The sequence below is a fragment of the Seriola aureovittata genome, chromosome 5 (assembly GCF_021018895.1).
Source record: "Seriola aureovittata isolate HTS-2021-v1 ecotype China chromosome 5, ASM2101889v1, whole genome shotgun sequence".
Classification (NCBI taxonomy): domain Eukaryota; kingdom Metazoa; phylum Chordata; class Actinopteri; order Carangiformes; family Carangidae; genus Seriola; species Seriola aureovittata.
The window spans coordinates 28,245,328-28,269,520 of record NC_079368.1 but is presented as its reverse complement, the minus strand read 5'-3'; the positions used below and the strand labels follow the sequence as shown (position 1 = coordinate 28,269,520).

Below are 24,193 nucleotides of genomic sequence, written 5' to 3'. Positions count from 1 at the left end.
TGTCATTAAAAAATGCAGTGTAATATAATTTTGTCACTGACTGAAATCTGATAGTAAAGATAAACGGCAGTCTGAGGTTTTTGTCATTGAATAACTGCAGCCATTTAGTAGCTGTTCTGGAACCTTCTATCATATCACATGATCTTCCTCAGCAGTCGATGTTGGTCCTTGTCTTTTGTGTAGGTTGGTGTGTGTGATTCCTGTATTTATTGATAATAAAAATTACCTGCAATGTCACAACATAAAGCTCAGTTGCACCTAACTGCAAAAACTATCAACACAAACACTAAGACCAATAGCAATCAGATTTACGATGACACTAAAATGTCTCTTTCTGACCCTTAAAGAACTGGAGAACAGACAGTTTAAAGAGATGGTTATGATCAAGCTTGGGTGGATGTTCAATAAAATCGAATACCGCAACATTTCCCACCATACGCAATATTTTTCATAATATCAGAATCTTTGTCTTGATTCCTCTGATGTGCCTGCAGTAGATTGGACCTTGGCATGTGACAAAATAAAACTTTGAGCTGCTGTTTAGTGGCAGCATTGCTTATACCTGAAATATAGAATACAATAATATGAATCTTATATAGTTATGATAACTGATTATCTGTTTGGAGTTTAATGTGACTGCTTCCTGTTTTATCTACAAGGAAAACACTGTCGTATTTCAGGATCAGACCCTGCGCTAAGACGTGATGCAACATGAGAAGAACTCATCAGCTTTATCGGTAATAATAATAATATCTGTCCTCCAGAAAAAAAAAACCCCACATGGGCTGAATCCCAGAATTCTCTGAGAGCGCGGAGGGCGGGCCAACTCTTAGTCTGCTGCGATTTAACTAAAGCTCTTCTTCCATCTGCTGGAAATCAATACCAGAGGATGTTGTTGTGCTGCTGCTGCTGCTGAGGCTCTGGCTGAAGCTCCGACATGTTTTTACTGTTCCCAGAGGACGGTGACGCTCACAGCCTCTCGCAAACACAAAGAAACACACACGCAGTTACTCAGACGCAGAAAATACATATGCAGCAGCATAATTAAAGACGTCGACCACACCCACAGAGAGTCTGACAAGAGGCCAAGTAGGCGAGGAGGCCGCAGTCAACGTCAGCGGCCAGAACTGGCAGAGCATCTCCACCATGACGAGGTTCAAATTAAAACCAGAGCAGTGACACCAGGAAGATATTTTAGTCCCGATGACACCAAACAAGGCAGGAACTTCTTGACGAGTTCTACTTCTGTAAAAAAATGCCATTTAGCAAGGCACTTCACCCCCAGTGGAGGCTCGCAGGCCAGCAGTGGAGGCTAGTGGCTGCGCTGGGCAGCTGCCAGGCGCACAATGTTCCCCCGAGCTCAACAAACAATAAATCTGTAACCAATAAAAGCCAATGAGAGTGCCAGACATGGACGGAGTACAGAGTTACGTAACAGAAAAAAAAAAAACAGGCAAACAAAATGAGAATAAACTGATTATAAAACATCGACGTCAGGTCAAAAGCCAGTCCAGGAAGATCTTTTCAATCTGGGACATAAATATTCTCTCGTTCCAGCTTCTCATATATGAGACTTTTATGTTTTATATCATTGTAAACTGAATGATTTTGGTTCTTGGACCGTTGATCAGACAAAACAAGACATCTGAAATGTCGTCTTGGGCTTTGTCTCGGAACATGTGAGAGCCCGATGACTGTGTTTGGACATTTCAGAGTCTAAATGATTCAGTGATTACTCAACAACAACACAATCTATAATGAAAATAGTCTTTAGTTGTACCTATAAAACCATACATACACACATACACACACAATGCAACGCTGCAATTTTAAACAACTGACTAACTGATTAATCAACTAATCATTCCAAATCTATAACTAATGAATACTAATCGGAGCAGGAAGAAGCTTATTTTGTGCGTTTTATTTGAGAAATGACTCAAAAGATTAAACAACTACTTGATTGATCTGTACCTTATATAAAATATGTCTTATTTACATACTAGCTGTGCATTAATAACCACTTCAATGTCCTTAGATCTGCTTCAAACTACATTTCTGGTGTGTGCTGGACAATTGATTATATATTCATATACTGTATATAAATGATGACTGGGGCAGTTAAAGTGAAGTGTTCAAAATCAAACATGGAACAAAGTGAGAAGAAAACAGACGGAAAGAAAAGCACCACGTTCAGAGAGCATCCTCCATTTCTCCGTCTGCTGGTGTTACCGACTGACTATAGGCCGGCAACCAAAAGGGAGGCCACACACACTTTGATCAAGAAACGATTTGTTTAACTCAAATGCATAATGGGGTGTTGTGTGGCGTAGTGGTCTCGCATCGGACGGCCTTTGCTGCATGTCATTCCCTCTCTCTCTGCCTCCCCATTTCCTGTCTCTCTACTGTCAAACAAAGGCATAATAATATACTATATAGGGCCGGACCTTTATGCCTTTTGGGAGGCCGTAACCAAATGTGCCAGTGTTACCTAACCACCCTCCAAGCTCCGCCTTCCAGCAAACTCCCATAACTGCAGGAGAAGAGTGAGGCAACATGCCAGGAGAATGGAAAAGGGTCGTCACCCTGGTTACCTGGTGATTGACAGGTGCTGGGGCGGCATAACCTGAGCGACTGAGTGGGAAGACGGAGGAACAAGCAACACATTTCATAAATTCTCAGGAAGAGATTTTTATTTTCTGCTCTCTGAGGATCTCTGATTGGACAGCAGCTCACAGAAGGTTCACAGACAAAGCCAGAGATATCACCTGGAGAGTTATCTTCTATTTTAAAAACCAGTTCTACGTCTCATATACATCTCACAGCTGCAGATTGTAAGGATCCCGTGGGCAGAGCGGCTCGGATGCGGGCAGAGAGGATCCTGGGTTCCTGCCCTGCCTGCTGTCTGAGTCTGACAGCTCTTAGCAAGAGGCAGACAGTGGAGGTCAGGCCTCGTGTCGCGGTGAAGCCGGGACGCTGTAATGACGGTTAATGGGATCTGATTGTAGTCAGGGAAGCATCGACTCTTTCATTTCAAATGCAGGAATGTATTTCTGCTGCGGACGCGTCGTGACGCAGGTGTTTGTGTTTGTTCACAGCTGCCTGCTCCAGCTCTCTGCCACGGGTCTCTGTTGGACTCATTTCAAAGTCCGGCCACAAGTTCACCACTTCATAATATAAGAACAGTTTTTACTCTTTTGGAGCAAATACATTTCAGGTCTCAGTCATTTAAGAAAACATTGAAGGTAAGTTAAGTCCATAGTTTGAAAAAGTCTGTTATGTTTATAAAATGTCAAACAATAGTGAAAAAAGGCCCAAAATATCATATAATAATATTATATGTTTAAGCTGGAACCGGCAAGAGTTTGACATCAATTAATTGATTATCAAGATAGATATCACTATCACTAGATAGATTATCAGTTATCATTCTATTTTTTGTTTTTTTTTCATATTCAAATATCTAATTGTACATATTATATTATTGATTATATTAAGTATTTGATATTGTAGTCATTGTTTTGTAGGAATATCTTATCTTATCTTAGCTGCCAAAATAGTTTTCTATCACTATCACTATCAGCTCTGTCTGGCAAAACAAGGTTTACGATTATTTCCATCATCGATTATTTTCGTGATCAACTGATTCGTTTCTTGGTTTATTAAACGTCAGCAAACGGTGAAACAAAAATTACGTCTTAAAACATCGTCGGTGCAGAATTCTAATATATTGAGTTTCAGAGAGGAACAGAAAACCTGGTCCCGAAGGAGCAGGGACAAAATCATTTGTTTGATTAAATGACTATTATTAAAACACAGAGACATGAAGATACAGACAGGAAATGTGGGAAGCCTCCAGGACACCTCATACATTCCAGTAATTAGTCTGCACTCACTTATATAAGACAAAGACAAACCATTCAGCAGCACTGCAAACTACAGCCTCCAAAACAACCGGTGAGATGAAGCAACACCTCACTAGAACAAGCTCAACACAAACTCACCAGTGACTCTTTATGCAGGAGGATTTACTGCAGGGGTGATATATTAGACCACATTAGTTTAAGTAATTAACTGGCAACTGAGAGTTATTGAGTAATGTGCAGTAAGAAAATCAACAAAGTGACTGAGGCTCAGCTGATTAAAGGTTTTATGTGGTATACAACTCAGATTTCATAAGTTTATATAGTTACTTTACAACCCCAGATTTATCAGCAGATAACTGATCATTATTTTGCCTGTAACATGATTTAATGATCAATACAAGAGAAACTCTGACTGTGGCCTCTGGTCACAGAAACTGTGCTGACACAATCACCGTGTCCTGTCCTGTCTGAAAATATAAGGAAACATCCGTAAATCCAACCTGTGTGCCCTCTGCCCCCCGGACCGCCTGGTAATAAAGCTCGCCGTCCCAGCAGACACCTGTCCTGACCAGCAGTCCACAGGTCCACCAGCTCCGGCTCCACATTGCGATTTCGCTCAGAACCAGACCAGAAATCTCAAAGGGGATCCAAAGTAGTCCTGTAACCCATCAACGAGCCTCAAGCGCTCCCACTCCCCTCGTCACAGATTGGCCGAACCCCCAGTCCCCCCCCCCCCCCCGAGCCGACGCTGTGCTCGGCACATGTTTACTTTACAGCTGTGTCAACAACACCAGGAACACTAGAAAAAATTAACTTATGCTGGGAAGAAGGAGAATGTGTTTGTCTGTCAGAGGTGAAATCAAACCTCAGTAATAATGGCCGCAGCATGTCGGTGTCACAAACTTTATAAGAGCTGAACAGAAAATGAAAGCTAAAGAAGAGGCAGTGAAATTCCAAGGGACTTCCCTTGCCAGCTAAAGGCGGGAATTACCTCCGTCCACAGGCTCGTAGATGTTGTCAGTGGCTGGTTCTGTTTAGCTGCTGAGTGAAATGCCTTTACCTGAAGCATGAAGAGCCACAACACACCGACACGTGAGTCATGTGATCACTCATTCATGGTGGCGTAGTGGTCTAAGCAGGCGCCACAGTCCTCGCTGCAGTCGGCCCCGGCTCGAGTCCTGCATCAGATGGCCCTTTACTGCATGTCCCCTCTCTCTGCCTCCCCATTTCCTGTCTCTCTACTGTACTATCAAATAAAGGCATAAAAAGCCCCAAAAAATAAATAAATAAATAAATAAATAAAGTAAAAAAGATTCTGTCTGTTTTTGAGGCTTGGGTGTATTTCTGAGCTTAATTTATCTGTTAAAGAAAGACGTACTTCTTGCAGCATAAACAATTAGGGCTGGGTATCATTAAAGAATATTCAATATCGTTACTGATACTGATTCTTAACGATACTTTTTTCGATACCAATTTCATCAGATCCATTATAACTAAAAGAAAATTACACATTACGGTACAAATTTTAGTTTTATTTTTAAGCTCCGCCTCTTTGTGTGCATGTAAATAAACAGCCAATCACCAGCGTTGGTCCAAGCATGCTGCATGCTGATTGATTGATGAGCTTTATTAATTTACTCATTAGGTACTGAACGACGAGGCACTGATCGATCGACAGTATCAAACAGCTTCAGTCGCTCCATAAAAGTGCTAAGAAAGTTTGATACTCAACCATATAAACAACACAACACCAACACAACAACATCGGATTCAACTGTTTGTGTATAACTTAAATCTCAGATTATCAGAAACAGAAAGTAACAACGCCAGATGATTAAGAGAATAGAAACTATTGTGAAATGAAACCAACGGTCGGTTGTTTCCCTGTAAGGCTGGATTAGTTTACAATGTTTTCTCCCTTTCTGTTTTCTCCACGTGCTTCTTACTTATTGCCGCTATTTCTCTCCTTTGTTTGTGTTGGATTCTTTTTCCCCTCTTCCTCTTTTCTGGATTGTTTCCTCTTTTATTTCAAAATGTGCTGATGAGACAAACACAATCTCTGGTGACCAAGTAAGAACTGATTATTATTTTATCTCTCTTTATCTCTAAACTGCTCAGACGGCTCACTGTATGTATTCAAATTCTTAGTTGTGTGAAATCATGGGCCATGTGTCAAAACTAATAAAGACAATCATCAAAAATTGATTGGCTGCATCAACACTGACAATAAAAATCCAAGGATTTTCACCTGCAAACAGCTTACTGAAATGTTTCTTTTTCATTTTTTAATAGATGAAATAAGAGCTGTAAAGTCACACGCACTGACAGCTAACTCCCTGATTGGACAGCTTTGACAGGACCCACGTGGGGAACTCAAATCCTGGTGACTGACAGCGGATCATGCAGCACTTTAATGCCTCTAATGCGCATATTTCAGTTCTCCGGTGTCACCGGAGAAGAGAGTGAATGAGTGGGAATGAAGGCGACTCGCCTCACAGCTGTTTGTGCAGAGGTGTCACACACAGGAATCTCTCATCTGCAGAGGAAACTGGCAGATGGTGCAGAGGTGTCAAACCCAAAAGACAGAAAACATATTGAATGCAGCAGTTAAGAGAGATAACACCAGCAGTGCAAAATGCTGTGGACACGTTTTCCCTTAAAAATCTACAATAATTACAGCTGCAACTACCGATTATTTTCATTATGGAATAATCTGCCAATGGCTGTTGTGATTCATCGATTCATCCTCATTTAACCAATTACAACCATTAACATTTGTTCAGTGTTTATGTGAAAACCTGCACAGCAACGTAACAACAACTGACTTCTTTTGAGTGACAGCAGGTCGATATCACTGTAGTTTAGAGCTGCACGATTGTGCACTCGTTGTCATTTCATCTGAGGATTATTTTCTGCATTAACCGATTAATAATTTCAACATAAAATATAAGAAAATAGTGAAAAAATTTCTCAATTCATAATTCCTCAAAGAACCAGGGACTGTTTGCGATTTTTCCTTAAAATAATATTAAAATCTATTTCCTGTTGAAAGACTACTTGTTGCAGCTCTACTGTAGTTTATATATGTGACATACAGTATGACGTACAATAAAGGTGGAGGACAGACTATATCCAAGAGGAGGTTGTTTTTCTTTTACAGACCCTCAGATGTCCTGTCTCTGCTGCACCACAGGAAATAAACCCCGTGACAAAATGTCTCAGTGACAGACAGAGAGGAGAAGAAGCTTCCCATTCACACCCAGTGAAGCAGCTCCTGAGAGCTGAGAGGACCCGCCTGTCGTGAGCTGCCTCTGGATTTATGCCCTGCCATTATTTGAGCCAGCAGAGCCATTCAGGTACTCCTCCTCCTCCTCCTCCTCCTCCAGCTCCTGGCATTTAAAAATGCTTTCTCATACCAACTGCAGCCAAGTGGGGATCTCTGGGAGATCAGCGCTGCTCTGAGGTAACCTGACAACCGTCGCCCGGCTGAGGAGGACATAAACCTGCCTCTCTTTGTTTTGTCAGAATAATAGTTCTGTGGCTCGCATTGATTGATCCACGACACTGTTTACAATCTGTTATCAACATCAACATCTTTTCATCTGATTCACTTGACTTCACTGGCTGTTTGTTGTTTGGGGTGTTCCAGGTGAGATATTTCCATCGTCACCAGGTTTATTTTCTAACCTACACAAACTGATGCAGCTCCACTTTCATTTCAACTGCTGCCTCTGTCACCTGTAACAATACAGAACAAACTAAACATGCGAGTAAGAAAAGATCCTGCATTCAAAACCCTACTAAAGTAAAAATATACAAGTATTATCAGTTAAATGTACTTAAAGCATCAAAAGCTTAAGTACTTCCTGCAATATAATGCCCCTTGTGAGGGATCATTATATATGATAATCAGACATTTCACTGCTGCTCGAGGTGGAGCAGTTACAGTTAGTTCAGTCCAGTGGTTCCCAACCTAAGGGTCAGGCCCCTTCAAAGGGTCACGAGGTAAAGCTAAAGGGTCATGAATGATTAGTGGGAGAGGAAAGAAAAAATCAGTTCTGATAGAGAAATTTTTATTCATTTTTTCTCTAACTTTTGCTGTTTTTTGTGAAATATTGGATCTTTTTCCCATTTGAGCCTTAAACTGTTATTTAAACGAAACCATGTGAAATGTTTAGAGGGGAAATGTCTCTTTGTTGAAAATGCAACTTATAAACAGACAAAAGAAACAACTAGATTAACCTTTAACAATTCATTTTATAAGCTCGTTTGTTTTTTAATGCAAAATCTTAATTTGAAAAGTAACTAGTAACTGCAGCTGTCAAGTAAAAGTAGAATATTTCCCTCTAAAATCAGCTTCCTATCAGCATGAAAGAAACAACAACAACAACAACAGAGGGGAAACAAAAAGACGAGGAAAAACCATGAAGCTAAATGTCCTCTACCCCTTTCTGCCATCCCCTCCCTGTCCAGCAGTCGTCCCCAGAGTCTTCTCACCTTTCCACATCACCTCCACGTCTCCCTGCACACCTGTTCCCAACTCCCTCATCACTTCCCCTGTATACAGACCCCCCCCCCCCCCCCCCCGAGCCGGCGTTCCCCTGTCTATTTGTCTATTGTTGTTGCTCTCCACCCTCCTGTCTAGTTAGTTTGTTTTTTTGGACTTATATCTGCTTCTGCCCCTTCTGGACTCGGTTTCCTGCTTCCTCCGGCTTTGTTCACATCACTTCTGGAGGCTTTATGAACCAAGTGGGAGCTAAGAGCGAGAGACTAATGGCACATCTGCCGCCCGAGGAAGAAAATCTGCAAACTGTTGCATTTAAAAACAACAATTTAAACTCTGAGCGGGAGCGTAATCATGCAACAAATGAAAAATTAAAAAAACGATTCAGATTTCATTGTTGATCATTAGCTTTTACAATAAAAAACTCCACTTGCTCATTGATGCTCACTGTTCAAAACCGTCTCAATGTTGACACTTAGATAAAAAAGAACACATCATGTGAGCAGTATCGAGCAGTCTGCAGACGTCCGTTCACTTCCTTCGTTTGACAGCTCAGTCTCTGGCAGCTGCTGTTAGACTTGTCATCACCGCTGGCTCTCGGCAGCTGATCACATCTCTGCACATCATGGTTTTCACAGCAGCTGCACCAATCATGTGGACTGATGGTGAAGTTGAGTTTTAATCGGCAGTAACCCACGGGGCTCAGTAATAATGTGAATTCATCAAACCGATGCAACGTAATGAAAGCAGCGGACGTTCATGAAGCACTCTGAAGCAGCAGGGTGGCGGTCAGGGCGGCTGACGAGGATGCAAAGTCCGACACCAGAGACCGAAGTTCATGTTCTGACTTATAGGCAACAACACTGGTTATGATCAGGAAAATCACAATTTTCATTAAATGTTAATATTAAATATATAATTATCCTTATTAAACCAAGACCACGATCTTTCCCAGAGTCTCAACACAACCATGACAAAGTGTAATAACGCTGAGTCCTGACAAACAGATATCACTGATACATTTCCTCATTACGTTGAGAGGAAATATGATCCAGTCTGTATTACATTTTCAAAATGTGCTCTCCCTGTTGGTCATCAGTGATATATAAACAGAACTTCCGCCAGTCCGGCGAGCTTCATGTAAATTCCAACAACAGCCAGTTCCCCAACCAGATGTAATGCAAATTTTACTCGACTTTCCAGAAAATCTGCTACAGAAAACCCACATCAACGCTCGTTTCCAGCCACTGCTTCATCAATATTAGGAGTTAGTTCACCGAGATAAAACAACTGGTGTCAGGTGCCTTTAAACCACCACAGCAGAGGAGGATGAAATTAAAAAGGCCCCAGTCAACAAAAACTCTTTATAAAACCTGTGGATGGAAATGTGACATTTCTGCTGCTTCATGTGTAAATCTGAGGACGGTCACAGTCGTCTCCTCGTCTCCTCAGCGGACGCTTCAGTAAACGTTACTCACAGGCTTCATTTACATCATGATTTATTCAACTTATTCATTTGTTTCCATTTTGCTTTTATCAATACACCAACTTTTCCACATCAGCCAAGTGTAAAAACTCATAACCAACATGTCTGAGAAAGAAAAGCATCAAATCCTCACATTTAAGATGCAAAAGTCAAATATTTATTTGATTATCAAAATAGTTGCAGATTAATTCAGTCGATCAACTAGTCAATTAACTGACTAATCATTGCAGCTCTACTGCAGAGACTTCAACATGTGATTTAGTCTTCCAGATTGTTTTAGACTCTACTATTGGTCTTTAAATGTAGCACCAAAAACATCACAGGATACTACATTTCCCACAATGCACCATGTAGCATCTTTTCCTTACACCCTCCCTGCCTGGTAAACACACACACCCACAGAGTGTCTGTTGTACATTTCTAGTCTCCAAGCCCAAGCTGAGACAACCCTGATGACTTCACCGTGATGTCATCTGCGTCTCAGTCTCGACTCGCTGCCTGGACTTTACTTCAGTCACATCGCCCAGCGTCACCGCAACACAACAACAGACAACAACAGACAACAACAGACAACAACACGCTGACCGCAGGGAGAGAAAGTGAACGTCTTCGTTTGACCCCCAAGAAGAGTTCAGGCCACATGAAACACAATCAGGCGTTGGAGCCGAGAGACACTGAGAGAAAGGCCGAGTGCGAGTGTGTGTGTATGTGAGACACAGCAGAGTATCAAATCTGATTAAATATTATTGCTGGAGCACATTTCATACAATAATATAACCTCAGGTGATCTACAGATGTGTTGGAAGCCAGTTAAACAAGTTCAAACACTGGACTGGAAACAAAAGGAGGTGGTTTCAGCTCTTATATCGGGAACTTTGTGGCTCTGCAGCAGTTTGAAAGTCAGTGTAAACACATGTTCAGTATTTCCAAGGTGGAGAGTTTCTCTGCGAAGTCGTCGAACCATCAGAGCTGCGTTCACAAGCTTATTTCTGATGAAAGGTGTCAATTTTTTTGAAAGTCCATGCAGATTTTTGAAAGGGATTAATACTAAAGACAACAGTAGAGTTTAACAGACAAGGTGGCCAAAAGTATGTGGACACCTAAACCTTAAAACCTATATGTGATTGTCCAAAGAGATGGATTGTGTTCATAGTTAGACGTTAGACAATGAAAAACAGTCCCAGATCAAACCTACGCACAGGTCTGTGCACACAGGTGTCTGAATACTTTTGGCCATATGGTGTATTTTTGGTTGAGGGGCCAGAGACATGTATATTCATGGGGAAACTGCCATTTTTTCCATATTTAATCACTGAATAGAGAGTTGTTAAAAGACCAGTCATGTAAAATAATCGTATCAGCAGCTGTGTTCACCCACAACAGCGGAGGATCTGTCGCAGTGGTTTTTACTCTCAGGATTCATTAACAAACTGACAACAGGAAAACATTCATTAGGCGCCGCGGGATTATGACAGACACGACCAAACATGCCAAAATATCAAAGGCACGGCCGCCTCTGCGCGGAGGCGGTTGCCCGGGTGCGCAGGGGTTCGGTGGCGGCGGCAGCTCGGAAACAAAAACACACACAGATGAACGAAGGCTGCGTCCGTTAAAGCAGATATCGAACTTGGCGGATACTGTACCAACAAAAAACATCTGTTCACATGGGAACAGATGTTTTTTTGTCATCGTCAAAGGGACAGACTGTGAATCTAAGCAGAAGCAAATACAGGTGAGAACAATCACCTGAGGTCAAGACGAGGTGAAGGAAGGAAAGGAAAACACCAACAAAGACAATTACATTCAGAGCTTGAATCTGCTACCTGACAAGTTTCCAGAGGTGCTACTAGAGAGTCATGTGACTTTTCTTCAGAAGCCCTAATTGGCTGTTAATTGGTTGGAGGTGTGAAACAAAACAAAGATGCAGTAAAATCAGCTTCTCTACTCTGGATCAGACCAGACAATGAACTGTGATCATCCTTTACAGCCACAATGACACGGTCACACTGTCACCCACACTAATAATAATAAACTAAATACATGAGAGTCACATTCCAACACTCAGTCGTCATTTACACAAATAAACACATGCACACAGCTGCAAGCCCGCACAAACAAACACTGCTAAAACTGCATAAAAATATACATTTAATGCTCTTTTTGTGTGAGGGGGAATGATGATACAGCACTGATCCCCGCCCCACACACACACACACACACACACACACACACACACACACAATAAATACTTAAATGTACTCTGCAGTTCAAAGTATGTCACTCATGAGAGCACAGAAGCACGTTCACAGATGGAAATGGGGACATACACACACATGCATTACAATTTAATGTATGCTTACACACACATATCTATACACACACACACACACACACACACATACAGATTCTGCATATACACAGAAACATAATGTAGCACATGCACAAATCCATACATAAACATGTTTGAATGCACCCACTGGTCTCATGAACACACACACACACACACACACACACACACCCCCAGCTCCCAGTGACGGCGCTCACCAGGTCGTCCAGGATGGTGACGGGGAAATCGAACATGCACATCTTGACGGGCTGAGCGAGGGCTCTGTGCAGGCTGAACAGGGACTTGGTTTCCATGCTGCACACTGAACGCACCGCGAAGCCGCCGCTCCACCGCTCGCAACAAACATACAACCCCCGAAAAATGAAATCAAAATGAAAATGAAAAATAAAAGAAAAAGAAGGAACTCCCCGAGCTTGCTGCTGGCTCGCTCTGCCTCTCACTGAAGACTGAGAGAAATCCGTCTGAGAAAAAAAAAGAAAAAAGAGGAACCTCTCCACCTCCACCTCCTCCTCTTCTTCCCAGCCACCAACAACCCTGCCCCTCGTTTCCCTCCCTATTCTCGTCTTTCCTCCCCTCCTCCTCCCTCACCAGGGACGTCTTAACTGTCAGCAGCTGCTCTCTTGTCTTTCCGTCTTCTGGAGGTATTGCCCAACAGCTCAGGAACACTCAGCTGTTATGCCACAACCGCAGTGTGTTTTCTTCTCCCCCCCCCTCGCCCTGAAAGGTTCAGGCTGAAGTGTTCAGACTATAAATATAAAAAAAAAAAGAAATACAGCAGGTACACAGAGGGGTTCTGAGATGCCGTCTGACTCTCTTCTGCTTCATTATGCTGCAGCGATTTAATCAGGAGAGAGGGAACGGCTCCGTAGTGCCAGACTGTCTGTGTGAGCCCATTAAAGATGAAGCAGGGTGACGGCTTCTGGGGCTGATGTATGAATCAGCCTCCCCCCCTCTCATTAATGCCACTGGTAAATGTGAAACCAGACGTTCTGGCAGGTTACCAGCCCTCATCTGAAAATTGAAAAATGATTTTTCTTTTTAAAGCGAATATCTGGCGGGACGATGAAAGCGAAGTGAAGTCTAAGAGACGCTGACTCGCGCCTCTCTTTGGACCGTTATTAAATGTTTGATGGTGTTTTGCTGCTCCGCTCCGCTCTCAGCGCGCTGCTGTTTCTGCGCTGCAACCGTCACACTCAGAAACCACCTGTCAATCAAACACTGTGGGCGGTTCTGTGATGTTTGACATTTGATGAAGAAATGATGCACTTTATTAAGCAGCACTCCTCCGTCTTAACTACAGCTGTCCATGCTAACTATGTACACAGTCAGTTTAGTTTACTGTAGCTAGGTTTCCTCTCACTGCTGTGTGAATACTGGGGGTCGGTTTGTCAAGATTAATGGAGATATGGCGTTTATGTTGTTTCATGTATTAATGTGGGGACAGTTACAGTGTCCTCGTCGCTCCGCACAGATCTGATGTTTTTGTCTCTTCTTCATGTACGTCATGATTTATTCACGAAGTCTGTTTCCATTGCACTTTGTCGCATCGTGATTTTATCAATATGACAATTTTCCCACCTCAGCCAAACGTAAAATCATTTTTATACTTCAACATTTTTTATGTCCAAATTCAAAATGTGCATAAAAACACAGCCTGCGTTTAAAAGGTACTCATCTGTGGCTGGTGAGCAGGTCAACAGCCAACAGTGTTTAAATACAGAGCAGCCAGACATATCTCCACAGCACCGTTCTCATTCTGCTGGCTTGTTTGCATTTTCTTTAAACCAATCACAATCATCTTTGGTGGCGCTGAGCCCGGGAGGCAGCGACAGCGCTCCTGCAAAATAGAGTCGGAGGGGAACTTGCAGAGGTGAGCACTGTCATCAAAATGGCTGATTCCTCGCAAAAGAAAACACCCGCAAAAAATAGTAAAGACATATGTCGATTACACAATCGGCTTCTAACTGTGGATGTTGTTGTTTCCCACAGAAAAGGGGGATTTAAAAAACGGAAACGCCACCTGAAATAGGCGCCCAATGGCAGGTTTATCCCCGCTGCCTACATCCAGTGAGTCAGACTATATAAGCTTCCTGAAAGGACACAAGCAGCATCCACCACAGTTTGCTTGGTTTTAGCTTATTATATAAAAAAATCACTCAAAAATTCACCCAGCTTGGGTGAATAAATCACCAACAATGCACAGGGTAACTTTACCCAGGGTAGATGGGAACAGAAGGGGCTGTTCTGACCCAGTGTTGTGAGTTATTAATAAACTTGTATTTATAGTGGAGCGTTCAGCAGCTAAAGAGCCAGATATCTCCATCAGGAGTCGGAAGAGACCAAAAACAGAGCTAAAGAGAGTGAAACTAACATGGTATGGTTGCAAACATGTCACTGTTTGACCCAGTTTTAAATGTCAAATTCTCATTATTCTGTACAACTAGAACTGGGTAAATAAGACTTGAGCTTGTTGTGTCTCAGAACAAGTCATTGGTATCTGGTAAAGTATAGTTTTGTGTCTCTAACCCAGTGCTTTGTAATGTGTAGGTGGTGCTATGACCTGATATTTCTAAGCTGCAGCGACAGTCATTCTGTTCTTGAGCTTCCTGCAGTACGATGTAAATTCACTTTAAAAAGGAGTAGCTAAATAAAAGCATCACGTCGTGCCCGTTCACTGCAGTGTGTGTTAAAGCTTTCACGATGACTCACCGAGCAAACAACGATGAATATGAAAATGTCACAGATCTAAATGTGCAGACGTCACAGCTCTGAGTGAAGATGATGATGTTGTTACTGTGAATCTGTCTGATCCTCCGTGTTGTTCTGTCTCCGGCGTCTCCGTGCTGCATTCACCTGCTCATCCGTGAACCCGCCTGTTGATCTCTGGCTTATTTTTGAGGTTGTGACTCAAAACAAAAAGATGTTTCTTCATGACATGTTATGGATCAGGCTTGTTTGCTGCCAGTCTTGTTTTTGGCTTCGTGTGCACGACTGGAGCTGCAACGATCCGGTGATTAATCCGATTCATTTAAATATTATTTTTCAACTATTCTGATAATCGGATAATCGTTTTAGAAACTTTTTAAGCAAAAATGACAAACATTGACTGGTTCCGGCTTCGCCAATGTGAGGAGGTGATGCTTATCTTTGTCATATCTGATAGTAAACTGAATATTCTAATGTTATATTGGGCTGTGGGAAATTATATCAGGCATTTTTCATGATCTTCTGCCATTTTTTAGACGAAGCAGGTTGATCCATAATGAATATAATCATCAGTTGCAGCCCTGGACACAACTTAAGCTTTTACACAGTGCAAAGTGTTATTAATGATATAAAAACATTGACCCTGACAACATTTGAGTTCCTTCTTGAGCTGCACGTGTTCTCAAATCAACACTATGTGTCTGTGAGGTGCAGTTACATCAGTGTGTGACGCAAGGCCAGCAGCAAGACTCCAAACAAACCAAAGCAACACTGGCAGAAAGTTTTGAATGTGACGGATGATGTTCTGCTGTCAGCCACAGATGATTTGGCCCTATCTGCACAAGTACACAGGAAACTACATGATTCTGAGGCAGCTCGTTTTGTGTGCGGTTACCCAGTGTTTAAAAAGTCTGTCACGAGCCTTTTGCTTAATTTGCAATGTCTAGTTTGATTGGAGCTTCATTATCCAGGAGTATGACACTGGACTGATTACATTTCATAACTTTGAGCACATCAGCAAACACACTGCAACACTTTGACCAAACCAAACAACACACGAAACTGAGGCCTGAGGTTCCATTTACACATTTGCCTTCACAATAAACTGAATAGCAGGTGAAAAAACATCTTTGATATTTTCTTCGTCATCTTCGCAGCCTGAATCTGACGGCCCAGACTATAAAAAGTATTTCCAGTCAACCTTGTTGTATGTAGGTCACACAGCTTTTACCCCAAATGGCTGAATTGGTGATAGAAAGGAAGTAAGTTTTGCTTTGACCTGAAAAAAAAAAAAAAGAGCTCCTCAGAGCTGTGAAAATGTGTCTGCATTTTTGTTTTTGAAAGCCTCTGTGGGTTTGTGTTTTTTATCTCACTTATCACACAAAGTCCTGCTTTCTGTTTTGACTTGAACGCTGCTTTGACCACTTTGCTTTTGTGTTTCATCATCTTGCGAATGTACAAAACTAAACTCGGCTGGTTTCAGAGTAAACATCCACGCTGTGTGATTATTAACTGTGTCTTTTGGGAAATCCGTGGAAGAATGAAACACAATGACCCTGCTAAATAAACAAAGAGCACGATGCTCAGTGGCTCCTCATTTAAAAATCGTGTCTTAGTCTCACTCAGCTAATATTTGCACATTTACAGGACAGTCAGTCTAAATATTTTAAGTGGGTTCTGGCTCCAAGTCCAAGCCTTGGGTTGTAGTTTTTGGGGGGAATTTCAGCAGGGAACAAAGGCAGAATTCAGTCCTGATTCAGATGCAAATGATGTTCGACGTGGTGATTTTAAAGTACAGCGGCGAGTGAAGATGAAAATGAAGTGCTGCTGCTCTTTAAAAAAACCGAGACAGTAGAAGAAGAAGAAGAAGAAGAAGAAGAAGAGCGTAGCAGAAGGAGAAAGAGCGAGAGGGTCTGAAACACCACTGGGAACTGCTTTCAGATGCAGAGGCCGTCCCACGGCTGAATACTGTAGGAGAGCGGTCGTCATGGAAACAGGGAGGCAAAGCCGGCTCTTCACAGGGCTACAAACCCCCCCCCCCCTCTGCTACAGATACCCAGCCAGGACAGGAAGCCAGACTGTAACCTGCAGGTCGGCTTCCTGCGGACTCGGACAAAGGCAGGACGGGCGGTGCAGGTACACAAGAAGTCACGGCTGGAAACTGTGAACCTGTCGTTACTGCTCTCACTGTCATCTGAAAGCTACTTACAGCCCATGATGAGGTGTTACAGTTCAGGCGACATCTCGCAGCACAACATGTTCCGACCACAAACATCAACAACATCACCGGCACAGAGGCAGCGATGGAACTTGTGTAATTCAACACAAGGCTCTGGATTGAGAACATGCACACAGCGAATCAAACAATTGAGCACACATTCTTTCCAGAATGTGTTGAAGCGTGCAGCTCCGTGTTTGCTGAGCTCAGATTTTATCTTGTTTTTGTCACCACAGCTGGTTGCTTTTGTTCTATTGTAAAGCTGCTTTTAGTGGAGATATACCGAGTCTCAAAGATCAAAAGTTTATGAAGTTATGATATATCAAAATTAATTTAAGATACATCCTCAGCTTTTTTATGTTTTTTCTGTGTTGACAATGTGTAATAGCGACATGTGGGATAGCGACATTATCATGTTGTTTAAGCTGCTGTAATTGATGGTGATAAGAATGTTTTCGCTGAATCTGCAGCTTCTCTCGGTTTCACTGAGCTTTACAGTGACTTTCAGCTCATTGTTGACCTGTCCCGACCATAACTTCACTCTCACAGCACCTCACGGCTTTGTTTCCGCCTGCAGCAGCAGCAGCAGCAGCAGCAGCAGCTGTTGATGAGTAAAAGCTCTAAAACGAAAACACTCACTGTCCTCTACCTGCTCAGCAGCAAACAGCAGACAGACACAGTCAGAGAGCAGCTGCTGAACACAGCGGATCATTTAGCAGCTAAAGAGCCAGAGATTTCCCTCAGCAGCTGGAGGAGACCAAACACAGAGCTAAAAGAAAAGAGAGGGAATACTAGACACAAACATCACTCCACATTTACAATAATGTTGCTCCATAACTGATGACTATGTGAATAAGCAACTGTTTGTCAACAAGTTCACCATATCTGCTTAGAAGGTGATGATATGTCAGTTATTGCAGGTTGAACACTTTAGGTGAAGAGGTGAAGAATCAAAAGCCACAATGTCACTGAGGCAGATTCATCAATAGTTTGACATTTTGGGAAATCAGTTATAATTTGTCCTGCACATATCCTGCTGTAAAACTGTAAATTTGTTTACACTTTGGTTTTTGTATGGATTAAAACAAAAATGTTATATTTGGATTAGTGACCTTTAGCGGCACCAGTAGGTAGATTTTATGATCTCTTTGGACAGAGCCAGGCTGGCTGTTTCCCCCAGTTTCCCATCTGTGTGCTAAGCTAAGCTAAGCTAAGCTAACTAGCTGCTGCCTGTAGCTTCATATTTACCAACAGAAAGTCAAACTATTCCTATGACAAGAATGATGAGGCCGAGTTTACAGCTGAGTATTGTTTGGTTTTTTTACACAAATACTTCACCACTCAAATGTGAGTGAGATGTAACTTTTACTTTGGTGTAAAGTTTTTAACTTCTTTGTTGTTAATAATCATCAGCACCATAACTGAGTGATTCCACCTTGAACTGCAGTGAACCAATGACAGTCTCATAAAAACAGATTCAGGGTTTCATTTGTCATAAACTTAAGGAACCAATCCTGTCAAGTTGTGGGGACAGGGGGCGGGGCTAAATAAACATGAAACATTGCCAATACAGAGAGTGCGAGTTAGCATTAGCACAACCGCTAACACTGTGTCAGTGTCTGCTAGTCTCTGGTTCTGGTCTCAGCAGACTCCTCCTCTGAGTCTGGGTCTGACTGAGTCTCTCTGATGTTTCCTCCTCTAACCATCTTCATACTTTCTCCTCTCTCACCTGTCCACCTGGAGCGAGCAGGTGGTGGGTGGGGCATAAGGCCTGATCCAGATTTATCAATCAGGAAGTAAGAGGAGATGAGCTTCGGACCCAGTTTTTATGTGTGAAAACAAAGTTAAACTAAATATGAATCATAACAGAGGATTTTTACAGAGTTTAAAACATGTGTGGAGAGGAACTTTAAAGCATTTATTCCCTGATACAGGTGAACTGGCTGATGAATATTGTGCATCCCTGAGATCAAATGTTCTGAGATCAAATGTTATGCTGATTTCAAACATAAAATGTGATTCACCTGCAGGTGAAACACCCGTGATCATGTGACAGAGCAGATACGACGGATAGATGAAGATATTTCAAGCCTCCTCTGAGACTGAACATCTGAAAAATCTATAAACAGTCAGAATGAGCAGCAGCCAGACTTCATGTTTCTGGCCTGCAGAGACTCTGGATGGAAAACTTGCCTTCAGCCGTCATGTACACGCCTGCAAATGATTACAGTGTCTACACACACACACACACACACACACACACACACACAAATCTGATCTGGTCACTTGGAAATTACAAACGTGGACAGTTGGCCTCAAAGAGCAGATTTAAAAAAACAAAAAAAACAAATTCGATCTGTTTGCCGACTGAACGAACTGCTGAGGAGAAAGAGAAAAGAAGCAGAGCAGAACAGTCTGACAGTGAAATGCTCAGCAACAAGTCAGAAATGTTGTTGCTGCACTTTGCAACACTGACAAGATTTCAAGGACAGGCCCTTCCTCCACACACATAACTAATGCTTCTGAAAAAAACAGAAAGAAAGAAAGAAAGAAAAAAAACCCTCGGGACTAAAAAGTGGAGAAAAAAAAAGTCTGATTCTTGTCACATTCCATCAGACAAAGAAGTCAGATATGCTTGGAGTGAAGTCAAGCTTCAAGAACAGAGTGGTTTCTGGAGCGCCATGCAGAAAATGGAGCAGCAACAAGAAGAGCTTACAGCTTTATCTACAATTCCTACAATAGTGGAGAAAAAGAAAAGGCAAATAAATGTTTCAAAAAGAGGATAAACATCAATAATACCAGCGAGAGGAAACAGGAATTAGGTGGAGGGGAGAGAAGAAGAATAAGGAACAGTTGTTTACAGTGAAATCCAGGCGGTGTGTGTGTGTGTGTGTGTGTGTGTGTGTGTGTGTGTGTGTGTGTGTGTGTAGGGTTAAACTAAAGGAGTGGGAAGCCTCAACATCCTGCAGCAGCAGCTTTCATCCTGCTCGCTTCACCCGTGACCTCTGACACCGATTCATCGTGTTTACTTAATCAGGGTTTCCGGGTTTCTGGGTTCTGGGTTTGACTCCAAACTGGTTTTAACACTAACACAGACCAGAATATAAAAGATTATAATGAAAACCAGTAGAGTTAATAACCCAGCATGGAGCCGACATTAGGTAGAAGACACCCCGGACATGTTGCACACAGACGCATTTCACACCTACGCTCACCTGAACACACTCCACTGAGGAACAATTAATCAATATTAAACAATTAATATAAATGGACTAATTTCCTGCTGAGTGACTAACTAATCAATTGACAAAGCGTTTCCAGGGAAACGACACCAGCCAAAGAATCGTCGTGTTGAATCTCCACGAGAGAAACACTTCACATCTCTGAAGCTGTGATGTTTTACTGATGTGTCAGCTTTTGTTTATGGTCACTGATGTTGCTGTGGGAGTAAACAAGAAGAAGTAATCCCCCCCCCCCCCGCCCCCCCACAGTTCTTGGAAGGAGGAGGTTATGAGCTCCGCAGACTGAAGGATATTTCCTGAAGGGGCTTCTGGTCTGCAGCTGAGACTAAAACTGAAGCTAATGAGTCTGAACTGAAACGCCAGTGGATTTATTTTTGGCAAATGATACCATATTTTCTTTTGTCGTTATTTTTTTTCAACCAATCAGCTAATTATTTAGTCTTTAAAATGTTTTTTTTGGAAATTCACAGAGAATTCTTATCTCATTTTGTCTGAATAAGCATTAAAAAAAACCCAAAGGGATTCAGTTAATATAATAATCACACAAGTAGAGAAAAGCTGTGGATCCAAAGTCTGTAGAAGCTGATGATTAATTTTCTGTCACAAATGAATCAATGATTTCAGCACTACTTCATAAACGGCTGCAACTAATGACTAACATCATTTCTGAAGATAGAGAAAATTGAGAGTTTAGAGAATTCTGACTTGTTTAGCATCAAGGTTATTGTTAAGTGTCTTGTAACCCAAAAAGCATCTTTTAAGAAGCTGGATCCAGTGAATATTCACCATTTCCTCTTGAATTTTTTATCTCTACCTATTTTATTTTATTTATGTTTTTTCTATTAAATTATCATTTGCACTTTTAGTTAGTTAGTTTGCTATTTCGTTACCGTCTCCTGGTGTAAAGTGTGTTGAGACACTCGTGTGTGATAATGCACTTTAAATCAACTTTTGACTTGTCTGACTTTCCACCACTGGCATTTCCCCTATTTTCTGACAGCAGGGTGAGAGAGGTCGTCTTTAAGCAGGGCCAAGAAAGAGAGAGAGAAGAGCTGGGAGGAAGGTTGTAAAGGTCATAATGAGGGTGAAATATGAGCAGCAGAGTCATTTAAAGAAAGGTATAAATCACTGCACAGTTACTGCACAAATTCACCAGACACAAGCTTTCACAGCCCTAATGACAAAGATTATCAAAATGAAATAAAAAAACATTCATTTTTAATTAGAGAAATATTGGAGAAATCCAAACCAGCTAATGTTTGATAAATAAGTCAAATAGTTAATCAATTTATTAATAATAATTGTGATAGATTAGCAGCTGGTGGTACATTGGTTGAGAGAGGTTGACTTTAAGCAGGGCAGAGAAAGAGAGAGAGAGCTGGAAGGAAGGTTATAATGAGGGGAAATATGTGCAGCAGGGTCATCATTACAAAGGTATTGATCACCTGCAGAATCACTACACGGATCCAAGTCTTATCAGATACACGCTGAGAGAGAGAGAGGCGGTGTGATACTGATAATTAACACCTAGTGACCGATATGCAAATGAGCCCAGGTGTGTGTGTGTGTGTGTGCATGTAAATGTGTGCCAATTTCTTACCTGTTTTTCCAGCATGATCATTCTCTCAGTATCATGACCTTCATGGAGTGTGTATCCATGCGAGTTCAGGTTCACGGTTAGACACACTCCTCCTCTGCCAGCATCTTGTTCTTCAGATGAGCGAGAAGAAAAAAAAAATAACGGTAGAAAAAAAAAAAAAAAGATAACGGTTAACGATGCTCACGGTTAGCTAGCGTTACCGTTGGGAGGCTAGTAGACAGCTACGGTGCTTTATCCTTGAGAGAAATGTCCTCGCTGACTCCAGCATGTCTCGACTTGAATATAAAAAGGCATTAAGGAGTGTTTTTTATTCATGGGAGGAAAACACCACATCGGTCACTGAATGGGGAAAAAGGGGGGGTGACGGGGGAGGCTGAGGGCTAGCTAACGTTAGCGTGCTAGCGTTAGCCGGCTAAACCCAGCGTTTATCAAAATTTTATTTGTCCCCTCCTGCCTTCATCCATCGCCGCTCCTCTCCCTTCCAGTCACGCTCGAAGAAACACGGCGGAAAGGTGTCGTCTAGCATCGGCTCTCCCGACCGAATCCTCCCTCCAGATACTCGACGACGACATCCCAGTGAAGAGCTGAGAGTCCGGGGGGGGGATGTGGTGATTTGACCACTGTAACACTGATGCTGAAATGGATGATGCTGCTGCTGCTGCTGGCTGAGGGAAACTCCGCTTTCACCAAGACAAGACGCTGCCGCTGCCGCCGCCGCCGCCGCTACCGCTACCGCTACCGCTGCTGCGGTGGGGAGAATAAAAGCGCCTCAGAACAACGACGCTCCTGAACGCACCACACGAAGCACGACACAGAGGCAAATTGGACGCTTTTGAACGCATCCCAGCGATGTTCAACAGTGTATTTGTACGGAAATTAATAACACGTTATTTAATTTGGAAAAAAAAAACACAAACACCATCACTTGATAAAATAATTTTAGCAGGTCCAAGAGGGGAAGGGGGGCTGTAGATGTTAGTTATAACTTGAGTTTAAAATGGATTAAAAAAATTGAATCGTTTTGGTACTTTATACCACAAAATGAACTTTAGAAAGATGAGACCTACAGTTTATATTATTATGTAACGACGATGTAACAAAATTACCACAAATGTCTATTAGAGTGCTAGTTAATAGCTAGGTTTTAGGTAAGTGCACCTAATAAACTGCTGCTAATCTTTTTGTTATACTTAAATATCTAATTGTACATATTATATTATTGTATTATGTATGTATGTAAGTACTTGATATTGTCATTATGCAGTTTCTCTGTGTACTCTGCTGCTGTACTGCAAAAGTCTCCAATGTGGGACTAATAAAGGAATATCTTAACTGAGTGTATGTTTTGTACATAATGTACTTGGATAGAGACTTACAACAGGAAATACTCAAATTCCCAGTCATGAGGAATTTTTCAGATGTGAAAACTTTCCATTTAAATGTAGAGAATAACAAATGGTTATAAACACTATTCCTAGCTGAATTGTGCAGTTGATGTAATGGCATTTTGAACAGCAAGACCCTCAAAAATTGTGAATTGGTGAAAATCCTTTGGGTCTGGGAATATATGATGGATATTTTTCTGTATTTTGTAATGTTCTCACATTTTAAAGATTTTATGATTTCTAAATAAAGTTATAAATAATGGAAGCCAAAGACCAAAGCAAAATATTAAATATTGTGATATATACACCCTATACTGTAAAACAAATAACTAAGTTTTCTAACAGTAATTTCCTGTTGGTTTTTTGTTTTTTTTTAAATTATGTACAAAAGTCTGTAAAATGACAGAAATGATCTGTGAATTAACAGCCAAACTTCTATTTTAAGCATTATGCCAATAATAATGAATTACATTTATTTCCCATTTATGCTTAGATTATAAAATACAATCATGTTTTCCTTTATACTTGCATTCAATTTGTGATATACATACGTTTGTATTTGCCCATTTTGCATTCGGGTCAGTAGATGTTGCACTGCGCACATGAAGCATCAAGATATAAACCCTTTGTGGAACCACTTTGCTGAGAAAGTAAAACCTCCAACACTGTGAGACTCACGTCCAGTACCAGGCAGTTGATTTCTGCAAACAAAGAAGATACAACAGCCCAGGAATTTTTACTCATCGAGTATTTCACTTACTGACTGAGGACTGCTCACAGAGCCAGGTGTCAGTTTACTGCTGCCATGTTGGTTTCTGGCCTTTGTATAAGTAGTCATG

At 41.7% G+C, this 24,193-nt stretch overlaps 1 protein-coding gene across 3 annotated transcripts in view; it reads right to left on the bottom strand.

The window, feature by feature from the left end:
* Nucleotides 1-23,309, bottom strand: part of LOC130169147 (ral guanine nucleotide dissociation stimulator-like) — a 59,283-nt gene extending 35,974 nt beyond the window's left edge. The window contains exon 1 of one of the 3 annotated variants that reach the window (XM_056375622.1): nucleotides 21,970-23,309. In XM_056375622.1, the coding sequence (XP_056231597.1) occupies nucleotides 21,970-21,990 (21 nt within the window). In that variant the 5' untranslated portion in view covers nucleotides 21,991-23,309. Of the gene's footprint in view, nucleotides 1-4,366; nucleotides 4,562-12,400; nucleotides 12,750-21,969 lie in introns of those variants that run through there. The other 2 variants (XM_056375621.1, XM_056375620.1) reach the window with 2 other exon arrangements.
* Nucleotides 23,310-24,193: the final 884 nt, after the last annotated feature.